At 42.3% G+C, this 13,567-nt stretch overlaps 1 protein-coding gene across 1 annotated transcript in view; it reads right to left on the bottom strand.

Annotated features, from left to right (window-relative positions):
* The window catches only part of hnf4b (hepatic nuclear factor 4, beta), a gene marked incomplete at both ends in the record, with an annotated part of 29,045 nt that extends 16,018 nt beyond the window's left edge, over window positions 1–13,027 (bottom strand). Inside the window, 3 exons of the mRNA XM_079496403.1 lie at window positions 2,954–3,048; window positions 3,625–3,793; window positions 12,898–13,027. Of these exons, the coding sequence (XP_079352529.1) occupies window positions 2,954–3,048; window positions 3,625–3,793; window positions 12,898–13,027 (394 nt within the window). The remainder of the gene's footprint in view (window positions 1–2,953; window positions 3,049–3,624; window positions 3,794–12,897) is intronic.
* Window positions 13,028–13,567: the final 540 nt, after the last annotated feature.

The following is a 13,567-nucleotide window of genomic DNA, read 5'->3' as shown; positions in this document are numbered from 1 at the left end:
AAAACTAATTTTGAAAAAAAAAAATATATATATATATATATATATATATATATTTCACATTCAATTCAAAAGACTAACTAAAACTAAATCAAACCTCGCTGTCAAAAATGAACACTGTACATAACCTCTGCAAACATACTGTAACTTACTGCAGTTTTCTGTGCTGGTAAAACGGGACCTCAGTGAAATGATGTTCATCATCATGTTATTGGAGATTACTCCAAAATGCTATTTTTAATGGAGCCTTTGGGCACAACAAAAGTGTACCATGCAAACAACGTAGACGTGACTATTGGCCATAATGTGACTTTTATGTTCATCTTTTTATTTTTAATGGGGCCTTTTTATATTTTATATGAAAAGAAGAAAGGTTTTTAATGGTTTTGTTAAAAGGGACATTCATGGAGGATTTGAAATTGAGATCATTTTTGCTATTGAGAATGTGGATTGTTTTGTCTATTAAATGTTAAACACTTAAACCCTAGCATTCCTATTCTGGGAGGGAACATTTTTCGGAAATAGCAGATCTAAAAGCTCGCAACACATCACAATGCAGTGAACTCAACAGCGTTGCGAGCTTGTAGATTGTCTATTTTCGGCAAAGAGATTTGGTGTAGGGAGGAAGAGCGGACCATGTACAGAGCTGACCCCCATCAACTAAGTATCAGTTTACTAAGTATAGAGAGTTTAAATGTTTTACAAACTCTGAGAAGGCTTTACTCACTCACACGTAAGACACATGCAAGACACATTGGGCAGTATTATGCGTGTCTTAAGTACCAGGTCTTATTACTTAACTTAAGACCTGGAGGCGTGATCAATGCCATTTGGCCACTCAGAATAGCCAAATGGCATTGATCACGCCTCCGCATAATACTGCCCATTGTGTCTTGCATGTTGGGAGTGTCATGGCCGACTCAATGCATTTCCAATGGGAGTCACATGGTTTGAAGACAACCTTGTTGCATGCAAGGACTGTCTAAAGAGGACGAGACGCGAAGACCGCACGGGTGACACCATGTTGCTCCATGGTGCTCCATGGAAGGAAAGAAACATGCGCAGTTGAGACCAGGAAGTTGTACATGCCCAAATTTGTGCATGTACAACTTCCTGGTCTCAACTGCGCATGTTTCTTTCCTTCCATGGAGTAACATGGCGTCGCCCGTACGGTCTTCGCGTCTCGTCCTCTTTAGACAGTCCTTGGTTGCATGGTGGGGGGAGAGCAGAAGACAGCCATGCAACAAGGTTGTGTCATGAAACCATGTGACTCCCATTGGAAATGCGTTGAGGCGGCCATAACACACAGAAGACACAGGACACAAGTGTGTGGTGAGTGAGGCCATACTCATACCATACTAGAGTACAGGGAGTTTGTTTGCACAGTGTTGCTGCGATCAATAGGATGATATTAGATGATTCATTCCAAATATATTTTGTACACTGTCTAAATCAATATTTGCTTATGCCTCATGGTTAGAATAGACACAAGACCATTTGGGATTCACTTCGATGTGCTTTTTACCACCGGCTATTCATTTTATCATCTGCTTTTTATGTGTATTGTTCACAATGCTAAGAGTTACTGCAAACCTAACTGCCTGAATTAGGACATTCATAAATGATGACGGTTATGTAGAAAAATGCCTTTCTGTTAGGAATGACTATACTCCACCAGTAAATATTAGAACAATGAGCTGGGCTGTATCTGTGACCATAAACCTGTGACCGATTGACTTTTAGTTATTTTTGCAATGCCCCATACTTTATTATTTTGTGTGGATCACATACAAGAGGAATGTAAAATAGAAATCATACTGTTTATGTCTATAATATTGTCAGACTTACCCTTTCATGCACTGAGATATTTGCGTTTAACCATTTTGGTTTGTATTATAAGGTTTGTTGCTTGATCACATTTGGACTGTGATAGATTATTGATGGAACCTAGAGGTGTGCATAGCGTAGCTGCTTCAGCACCCTCTAGTAGTAAAGGTAGACTGACATACATAACAGTACATACACAATACTGTACATGCATACTGTACATATACCCGTAAGACGTACATACAGGTACATACTGTACATTTTATCTTACAAGTGAGAAGTAGCGGAAGACGTGGCACCGTTATTTTGCCTCTGCTGCCAATCACACCGGACTGCTCCAGAAGGCAACGCCATTAGCCGATCACGTGACATGTTGGGTCACGTGACATGTTGGGTTACAGGTGCATGATGGGAAGCTGAGTTTTATTTTATTGTTATTATTATTATTATTATTATTGTTTCCCTTAGACTGGAGCGCAGCGTAGGCGAGCAAACAATTCTAGTACTGTATACATGCATGCAATTTGGGTAAATGTTGCAGCTAATAACGGCAGGTTGACAGCACCCTAGCAAGACCCACCCTAGCAAGACCTATGTTGTAGAGTGCATTGCTGGAATTTGGCAGAAGTAGCAGGATTTTGGCGCTCGCCGCTCAAGGAAATGGCGTTTCATTTGCTTTACAAATCTGTTTACATTCTCTGTGTTTGAAACAAGTGTTGTGATTGATGGAAAATATCGTATCCGGGGGAAATGCATCTGACGGATGTTCCGGCCCGACACTTACGGCTATGCACTCTCTGCTTTAGGTTGTGACCAAGCTTTTCTCTCTGCCTTAGGTTGTGACCAGGCTTTTCTCTTCGCAGATGAGTAAGGGCCGATTCATACTCCTATTTTACCGCTGTTTCGGCGCTGTAGTGCCGAAATGATTTTGGCTCGTCAGAAATTTTCAGTAGCACCGAAGAGCCGACTTTAGGACGGTACCCGCCCCCCCGAACCTCAAATGACGTCACATTGTAGGCTCTACAGCGCCGAACCGACTTTTATTCGGCTCTAAAATAGGAGTATGAATCGGCCCTAAGGCTGGGACCAAGGCTAGGTTGACAGTGGGTACATTCTACTTGTTTCTCACCTTCCTTTCTCATCCCCGCTCTGAAACATTTCCGTAGCCTGCAGCAACGACACTGGTTCCTTTTGTCTTTGTCCACGACACATTGCCTGCTGAACCTGACAAAATAGACACACACACACACACACACACACACACACACACACGCACGCACACGCACGTATAAAGTTTGTTATACAGTTCCTCTCATGGGAACGCAAGAGCCCACAGCTATATCTCACCATTGATTTTTCAATCCTCTGTCATTGCATATAGGTTATTGCTTCCATGCCTGGGCAGATCCCAGTAACTATGACCCACAAGTTGTTTTCCTCTATTCTCTGGTGCTACCTCCTCTATGATGGATGTTTCACCTACTTGTATCATCACACTGTGCAACTTAAGGTTTTTTTTTTTTTTTTTTTTTTTTTTACTTGTGGTTAGTATTGGTTATGTTTCATTTAGCTTCACAAAGCTATCTGTCATTCAACCACAAATGGAGTTGTCAATTTGGTGTCACTATTCTGGGCGACATGCCCAGAATATGACACCAAATTGTAGATAAAAATAAATAATAAATAATGTCCCAGATTTTTTTCTATAGATTTTAAAGAATATTAATAAAAAAGGAAAATAGCTGCTGTACAAGCTCACAATCTCCCTAACCAATGTCCCTGTGTTGTGTGACATCTTACCTGCAGGTATAGGCGTGTTTTTTGCGGACACTTCTCCTGAAGAAGCCCTTACAGCCATCACAGCTGAGCGCTCCATAATGCTTCCCCGTGGCTACGTCTGCACAGATGGAACACGCGCTCCCACTGGGCTGCAGCCGTAGAGAGGTGTGTGCTGCTGAAAGGCTTGACTCTGTCGATTAACACATAATAGTAGGGGTGAAACTTTTAATCAAACTAATTGTCTCCACCAGGCCGAAGGCATGGGGAGAGAGTATGTTTTGCACTCCGTCCGTCCGTCCGTCCGTCCGTCCGTCCGTCCGTCTGTGAACAGCTAATCTCCGGCACCGTTAACCCGGTCGATGCCAAATTTTGCACACACACTCCCTGGATGCCAACTATGAGATGCCAAAATTTCCAGAACAGCCTGTTATAGCGCCACCACATCAGTTTTTGTCCAAACATCACGCAAATTGGTACACAGTCTCTCTAGAGCCATTCAATGAAACGGGTTTTTCAGATTTCTCAGACTCCATCCTGATTGGCTAAGATTGGCTTCCAAAGTTCGCAGGAGTGCTCAGTTTCAAACAAAATGCTGCAAATCATGAACACATCGTGTGATTTCCGTGAAATTGTGCACGCACATTCCCACTAGGCAGAGGAAGAAATACCATGTGAACATTTTCAACTCAGCCTCATGGTGGCGCTATAACTGGACGAAAAGTGTTTTTACCTCTAACTGCACGGATCTGTGGATAACTTTGTATGCCAACTCCCTAGAGGCCAAGGAAAAACCTTTGCCTGGAATTTTTCACATCTGCTCTTTATAGCGCCACCAGGAGGCCGACATATGTAACTGTCATCAAATGGTGGTCCATGGCTCAAATGACTAATACATAATAGACCTGGACATGAAAAGGGTTGAAACACACTGCTCTAGATCAACCACACCCACATAAGGAGTTTGTAATGTCTGACTTAGATAGGTTACTATTTAGATACGTCGGATAGCTCCACATATATATATTCAGTGGGTAACTATGGCAACCTTTCTGAGTGAAGGCCTTTGTTACAGCCGTCCCCAGATTTCCCATGGAAATCCTCTCCTGGCAAAGAACTACTTTCTGGCCTTGACAGCCCATACATCCAAACAGAAAAGTCCTATTTGATTGCATTAAATGACTTTAAACAACATTAAATTCACTTTGCCACTCGATTTGCCACTCGATTTGCCACTCGATCTGCCATTCACTTTATGCATGCGCATACCCTCTATTTGATGAATCTGGAAAAGTAATCGATAGAATAGTCAGTAAGAACAATAGAACATAATCGATAGTTGCAGTCCTACATAATGGCTACCGTATATAAAGACTAAAGTTTAGATTTAATGGACACTATTATATTCCGGTTTGAAGATTACTTTACGGATTTTGATATTCCGTGCAAGGTTCTTCTTATTAATAAAATGTGTTTGTTGTTATTGTTATGATGATGCCATCATGATGAGGATTATTGATGTATAATGCATTTCTCACATTCATCGCCGGAGGCAAACAACAGACATCTTTGAAATAGAGACAAGAAAGGTAGTGTAACGGTGTGGGGACTCTGTATGGCTTTAAAGACACGGGCCCCTTTTGTTTGGCTGCCAATGAATAAATAAACATCTGTGAGGCTGAACTAACAAGCCCCACAAGCATCCGAGACAGATCATTTAACTGAGAGAATGTCACCATTGTAGGACAGCAGATAAGCACCAACACTATTGCTGGACAGTTAACTGGAAATATATCGAAACAGACTTAATCTTGCGCATGTTGGTTAATCAAATAATGGAGAATAAACAATATTTATTTCATGTATATCAACGATTCGATTCAAAAACATTTTTAGAATCAACTAAATTGATTAGCCTGATTAACCACTTACCTCTGTATTATCGTGCGTGCGTGCGTGCGTGCGTGCGTGCGTGCGTGCGTGCATCTCAGTCTGTGTGAATCCAGACCTAATGTTGAAAACTGGGACGGCATCAAAACGTTTTTTGTTTTTTTTCCACTGGGCAACAATGGCTCCTGAAAGTGTCTAAGCGGGAGTAGAGGAAGTACAGCCTCAGGTAGTTACTGTACGTTGATGCTGTGCAGATCTGCCTATATTCCCCACGCTGGGACAGACCTACACTGTAGAGGGCATTGCTGGAATTTTGGCGGAAGTACCGCTCAAGGAAATGGCGTTGACACTTTACGATTCTGTTTTCATTCTATGTGTGTATGAGCATGTTATTGGACGGAAAATATCGTATCCGGGGGAAATACATCTGACTGATGTTCCGGCCCGACACTTCCGGCTATGCACTCTGCCTTAGGTTGTGACCAGGCTTTTCTCTCTGCCTTAGGTTGTGACCAGGCTTTTCTCTCTGTCTTAGGTTGTGACCAAGCTTTACTCTCTGCCTTAGGTTGTGACCAGGCTTTTCTCTCTGCCTTAGGTTGTGACCAGGCTTTTCTCTCTGCCTTAGGTTGTGACCAGGCTTTTCTCTCTGCCTTAGGTTGTGACCAGGCTTTTCTCTCTGCCTTAGGTTGTGACCAGGCTTTTCTCTCTGTCTTAGGTTGTGACCAGGCTTTTCTCTCTGCCTTAGGTTGTGACCAGGCTTTTCTCTCTGCCTTAGGTTGTGACCAGGCTTTTCTCTCTGCCTTAGGTTGTGACCAGGCTTTTCTCTCTGCCTTAGGTTGTGACCAGGCTTTTCTCTCTGCCTTAGGTTGTGACCAGGCTTTTCTCTCTACCTTAGGTTGTGACCAGGCTTTTCTCCCTGCCTTAGGTTGTGACCAGGCTTTTCTCTCTGCCTTAGGTTGTGAACAGGCTTTTCTCTCTGTCTTAGGTTGTGACCAGGCTTTTCTCTCTACCTTAGGTTGTGACCAGGCTTTTCTCTCTGCCTTAGGTTGTGACCAGGCTTTTCTCTCTGCCTTAGGTTGTGACCAGGCTTTTCTCTCTGCCTTAGGTTGTGACCAGGCTTTTCTCTCTGCCTTAGGTTGTGACCAGGCTTTACTCTCTGTCTTAGGTTGTGACCAGGCTTTTCTCTCTGCCTTAGGTTGTGACCAGGCTTTTCTCCTTGTGAGATGAGGAAAGGTTGTTAGGTCATGAAACAACTCATATAGGCCAAACACTAACTAGATTTTCCGCCATTTAGCATTTTCTTCAAAACAAACCTTTTCTACTCTTACAGATTTTGTCAAACTCACAAAATCGCTTACATTATCACTCAGGGTTCATGTGATACGCCATGTTTTTGCCGGCTTTCAAAGTTTGTGGGAAGGGCCTATTTAAAAGAAAATGTCAGAAATCATGAACACATTGTCTGATCGACCCCACATTGGAATTGCATGTTGAGCGACCTCTATAGCATGCACCCCCAACATCACTTGCCACAAAAGTTGAACCGTATGTCGCAGAAACTTAATTTCCCCCGTAACTTCCTTGGGCCCTGACGGTGCAACCCACAATGCAGCCCTGGGTAGGCTGCCCGGTGTGGCAGAGATATGCAAGATAACCTAGTTCATCACTGCCATGAGGCAGAAGAATTAACAGAAAATAAATACAAATCTTATGCTCGGTTGTGAGGCTGTGGTCTACTATAGGAAGCATGAGGGTACAGGCTGTGCTAGGAGTGATAATAACCCATTTAGGCCTGACCTCGAAATTTTTTAAATAATCTTCTAAATCCTCCAGTTTTCTGAAATAAATATTTTCACGATTTTTCAAAAATAGCAGATCTACACGCTCGTAGCGCGCCACTCGGTGGCGCGCTATGAGCTTGTAGATCTGCTATTTTTCAATAGCTAAATTATAACATAATGTTTAAAACACAAAGGGGTTCCCGCCCAAAATTCGATAAAAGCAGGGTCATAGGTCATAGGTCATAGGTAGAGATATATATCTGTGCTAGGAGTGATAATAAAAGCAGGGTCATAGGTCATAGGTAGAGATATCTCTGTGCTAGGAGTGATAATAAAAGCAGGGTCAAAGGTCATAGGTAGAGATATCTCTGTGCTAGGAGTGATAATAAAAGCAGGGTCAAAGGTCATAGGTAGAGATATCTCTGTGCTAGGAGTGATAATAAAAGCAGGGTCAAAGGTCATAGGTAGATATATCTCTGTGCTAGGAGTGATAATAAAAGCAGGGTCATAGGTCATAGGTAGAGATATCTCTGTGCTAGGAGTGATAATAAAAGCAGGGTCATAGGTCATAGGTAGATATATCTCTGTGCTAGGAGTGATAATAAAAGTAGGGTCAGGTAGAGATATCTCTGTGCTAGGAGTGATAATAAAAGCAGGGTCAAAGGTCATAGGTAGATATATCTCTGTGCTAGGAGTGATAATAAAAGCAGGGTCATAGGTCATAGGTAGAGATATCTATGTGCTAGGAGTGATAATAAAAGCAGGGTCATAGGTCATAGGTAGAGATATCTCTGTGCTAGGAGTGATAATGAAAGCAGGGTCATAGGTCATAGGTAGAGATATCTCTGTGCTAGGAGTGATAATGAAAGCAGGGTCATAGGTCATAGGTAGAGATATATATCTGTGCTAGGAGTGATAATAAAAGCAGGGTCATAGGTCATAGGTAGAGATATCTCTGTGCTAGGAGTGATAATAAAAGCAGGGTCAGGTAGAGATATCTCTGTGCTAGGAGTGATAATAAAAGCAGGGTCAGGTAGAGATATCTCTGTGCTAGGAGTGATAATAAAAGCAGGGTCAGGTAGAGATATCTCTGTGCTAGGAGTGATAATAAAAGCAGGGTCAAAGGTCATAGGTAGATATATCTCTGTGCTAGGAGTGAAAATAAAAGCAGGGTCAGGTAGAGATATCTCTGTGCTAGGAGTGATAATAAAAGCAGGGTCAAAGGTCATAGGTAGATATATCTCTGTGCTAGGAGTGATAATAAAAGCAGGGTCATAGGTCATAGGTAGAGATATCTCTGTGCTAGGAGTGATAATAAAAGCAGGGTCATAGGTCATAGGTAGATATATCTCTGTGCTAGGAGTGATAATAAAAGTAGGGTCAGGTAGAGATATCTCTGTGCTAGGAGTGATAATAAAAGCAGGGTCAAAGGTCATAGGTAGATATATCTCTGTGCTAGGAGTGATAATAAAAGCAGGGTCATAGGTCATAGGTAGAGATATCTCTGTGCTAGGAGTGATAATAAAAGCAGGGTCATAGGTCATAGGTAGAGATATCTCTGTGCTAGGAGTGATAATAAAAGCAGGGTCAAAGGTCATAGGTAGAGATATCTCTGTGCTAGGAGTGATAATAAAAGCAGGGTCAAAGGTCATAGGTAGATATATCTCTGTGCTAGGAGTGATAATAAAAGCAGGGTCATAGGTCATAGGTAGAGATATCTCTGTGCTAGGAGTGATAATAAAAGCAGGGTCAGGTAGAGATATCTCTGTGCTAGGAGTGAGAATAAAAGCAGGGTCATAGGTCATAGGTAGAGATATCTCTGTGCTAGGAGTGATAATGAAAGCAGGGTCAGGTAGAGATATCTCTGTGCTAGGAGTGATAATAAAAGCAGGGTCATAGGTCATAGGTAGAGATATCTCTGTGCTAGGAGTGATAATAAAAGCAGGGTCATAGGTAGATATATCTCTGTGCTAGGAGTGATAATAAAAGCAGGGTCATAGGTCATAGGTAGAGATATCTCTATGATAGGAGTGATAATAAAAGCAGGGTCATAGGTCATAGGTAGAGATATCTCTGTGCTAGTAGTGATAATAAAAGCAGGGTCGGGTAGAGATATCTCTGTGCTAGGAGTGATAATAAAAGCAGGGTCAGGTAGAGATATCTCTGTGCTAGGAGTGATAATAAAAGCAGGGCCATAGGTAGAGATATCTCTGTGCTAGGAGTGATAATAAAAGCAGAGTCATAGGTCATAGGTAGTGATATCTCTGTGCTAGGAGTGATAATAAAAGCAGGGTCATAGGTCATAGGTAGAGATACCTCTGTGCTAGGAGTGATAATAAAAGCAGGGTCATATAGAGATATATCTCTGTGCTAGGAGTGATAATAAAAGCAGGGTCATAGGTAGAGATATCTCTGTGCTAGGAGTGATAATAAAAGCAGGGTCATAGGTCATAGGTAGAGATACCTCTGTGCTAGGAGTGATAATAAAAGCAGGGTCATATAGAGATATATCTCTGTGCTAGGAGTGATAATAAAATCAGGGTCATATAGAGATATATCTCTGTGCTAGGAGTGATAATAAAAGCAGGGTCAGGTAGAGATATCTCTGTAATAGGAGTGATAATGAAAGCAGGGTCAGGTAGAGATATCTCTGTGCTAGGAGTGATAATAAAAGCAGGGCCATAGGTAGAGATATCTCTGTGCTAGGAGTGATAATGAAAGCAGGGTCAGGTAGAGATATCTCTGTGCTAGGAGTGATAATAAAAGCAGGGCCATAGGTAGAGATATCTCTGTGCTAGGAGTGATAATGAAAGCAGGGTCAGGTAGAGATATCTCTGTGCTAGGAGTGATAATGAAAGCAGGGTCGGGTAGAGATATCTCTGTGCTAGGAGTGATAATAAAAGCAGGGTCATAGGTAGAGATATCTCTGTGCTAGGAGTGATAATGAAAGCAGGGTCATAGGTAGAGATATCTCTGTGCTAGGAGTGATAATGAAAGCAGGGTCATAGGTCATAGGTAGAGATATCTCTGTGCTAGGAGTGATAATGAAAGCAGGGCCAGGTAGAGATATCTCTGTGCTAGGAGTGATAATGAAAGCAGGGTCAGAAGGTAGAAATATCTGTGCTAGGAGTGATAATAAAAGCAGGGTCATAGGTCATAGGTAGAGATATCTCTGTGCTAGGAGTGATAATGAAAGCAGGGTCAGGTAGAGATATCTCTGTGCTAGGAGTGATAATGAAAGCAGGGTCGGGTAGAGATATCTCTGTGCTAGGAGTGATAATAAAAGCAGGGTCATAGGTAGAGATATCTCTGTGCTAGGAGTGATAATGAAAGCAGGGTCATAGGTAGAGATATCTCTGTGCTAGGAGTGATAATGAAAGCAGGGTCATAGGTCATAGGTAGAGATATCTCTGTGCTAGGAGTGATAATGAAAGCAGGGCCAGGTAGAGATATCTCTGTGCTAGGAGTGATAATGAAAGCAGGGTCAGAAGGTAGAAATATCTGTGCTAGGAGTGATAATAAAAGCAGGGTCATAGGTCATAGGTAGAGATATCTCTGTGCTAGGAGTGATAATAAAAGCAGGGTCAGGTAGAGATATCTCTGTGCTAGGAGTGATAATAAAAGCAGGGTCAGGTAGAGATATCTCTGTGCTAGGAGTGATAATGAAAGCAGGGTCAGGTAGAGATATCTCTGTGCTAGGAGTGATAATGAAAGCAGGGTCGGGTAGAGATATCTCTGTGCTAGGAGTGATAATAAAAGCAGGGTCATAGGTAGAGATATCTCTGTGCTAGGAGTGATAATGAAAGCAGGGTCATAGGTAGAGATATCTCTGTGCTAGGAGTGATAATGAAAGCAGGGTCATAGGTCATAGGTAGAGATATCTCTGTGCTAGGAGTGATAATGAAAGCAGGGCCAGGTAGAGATATCTCTGTGCTAGGAGTGATAATGAAAGCAGGGTCAGAAGGTAGAAATATCTGTGCTAGGAGTGATAATAAAAGCAGGGTCATAGGTCATAGGTAGAGATATCTCTGTGCTAGGAGTGATAATAAAAGCAGGGTCAGGTAGAGATATCTCTGTGCTAGGAGTGATAATAAAAGCAGGGTCAGGTAGAGATATCTCTGTGCTAGGAGTGATAATGAAAGCAGGGTCATAGGTCATACGGTAGAGATATCTCTGTGCTAGGAGTGATAATAAAAGCAGGGTCATAGGTCATACGGTAGAGATATCTCTGTGCTAGGAGTGATAATAAAAGCAGGGTCACAGGTCATACGGTAGATATATCTCTGTGCTAGGAGTGATAATGAAAGCAGGGTCATAGGTAGATATATCTCTGTGCTAGGAGTGATAATAAAAGCAGGGTCATAGGTCATACGGTAGAGATATCTGTGCTAGGAGTGATAATAAAAGCAGGGGCAGGTAGAGATATCTCTGTGCTAGGAGTGATAATGAAAGCAGGGCCATAGGTAGAGATATCTCTGTGGCTGCCAGACTTACAGCCCTCTGAGGAGCCCTGCTACTTATTACTCAGAGGAAGAGGAAACTCAACATTTAATTAAAGCAGTTAGAGGTCAGTAGTAAGCCAAAGTCCACAACCCTCCTCTGGCTAATTTTACATTGGGAGCTCTTTTTTAATTCAATCTCCCTCCATGTTGCTCTAAATTGCCTCCTGTCAGTATTCGATCGCTACAGGATTGTCTCCCTTATAACCACTGACCATCAAATACACTCCATTGGCGCAGTGTTCCCGCGCGTTGCATGGACAATGGCTCCAGGCCGTAATGTATGTAAATTGCACACTTAGTTTTGGGAGACAGCGCAGCCAGGGATTACAATTTAACAAGGAGAATGCTTTCTGTGCTCAAAGATCGGGTAGATTGAATCAAGAGATTAGAATACATCTGCCTTGCAGTTATCTGCATTTGAAGTGCAGTCTACTGGTAAAGCATCTCCTTTAAAAGTGCCAAAGAAAGGCTCTGATTCAGCACAACAGAGCCTTAATGATAACTGGAAATTAGATTATCAGGGTTACTAGAGGAGGGAGGAACGAGGTATTTCCAGCGCTCTTGTCATTCTTGTGGGAATAATGCTTGGTACTTTTGCAGCGTTTTGCGGAATGAGAGCTGAGGTCATTGCAAAGGCACATTTTTGTGTCTATGTCATGAAAATGTGGCATATAGTAGCTGTGTAAATTACTGTGTCTGTGCGAGTTCCTATGGCAAAGCACCACTGGTCTGCACAATGCTTGCGAACGGCCAATACGAACATATAAAAAACAATATTCACCCATTTCAGATTGCTCCATTAAGGCTTAGACTGAGTGGATTTTCAGTGCTGAGACAGCCTCGCATCACTTTACTTAGTTTATTCATTTATTTGAGAGGGACAGCATTATATTAATGAACACTGCAGAAACAGTGCAGTACAGAAAGCTGTGTGTTAATATGGAGTTAGCAAGAACGCTAACCCTGCATGTCCCTGACATATACAACAATAAAAAAAAACAAGCATCATCGTTTGTTGAGTTATCAGACATTATTCCCCAGTTCTTGTTTTGTTACTAGTACTGTTATTGGCACAGTATCTGATTTAGGTGGCAGTGAATGCGCCGAGAGTGTCACCAACATACCTGCCATGCTTGTTTCCATGTGCAACACCGTGAGGTTGTCAAATGCCACCACGGTGCAGGAGCCATCAAGGGAGCTGCTATTGTAATCACCAGAGTCTAGTTTTAGCATAGCTGTCCCCGTCAGCTTCATGGCCCTCATCAGTATGTTGACGCAGGCGGAACTATAGAGCAAGTTGTGTTGACAGAGTTCTGAGATGGGCCGGTGTTCTCCACTCACATTCACTGTGACGTCCAATTCACCTATTCAGTGAAGCTTCCATTTATATTATCAGAGGTGTTCTGTTCAGTGTCTCCTCTTTTACAGCTTTTTGGTAGTTTTCTTCTTTGTCCTCTTGATCTCGTCTCAGTCAGTTAATATAATACATTCTTCATTTCATCATCTCTTTAAACGCTGTCATGGTGGATTGACAGACACTCCACTACAGTGACCTTTAGTCTAGATAAGGTTCAGATCCTAAACAGTTCCCCAGAGGAATGGAATGAGGTGTGTGTGTGTGGGGGAGAGAAAAAACCTCCTGAGATTTGGCCCGCTTGTCTGTTTGTTGTTCTCTTATCACAGCGGAACACAATAAAGGGGAGGGTTGATAAACATGACTCACTCTCAGTGACCAAACAGCTCATATACCTCGTATAGATCACAGGTTTGCATAGTGGACAAGGAGAGAGGAAA

Source organism: Electrona antarctica (genome assembly GCF_951216825.1).
Source record: "Electrona antarctica genome assembly, chromosome: 3".
Lineage (NCBI taxonomy): Eukaryota > Metazoa > Chordata > Actinopteri > Myctophiformes > Myctophidae > Electrona > Electrona antarctica.
Note: the sequence above shows the minus strand (reverse complement) of the source record. Positions and strands in the feature narration are given on the sequence as shown.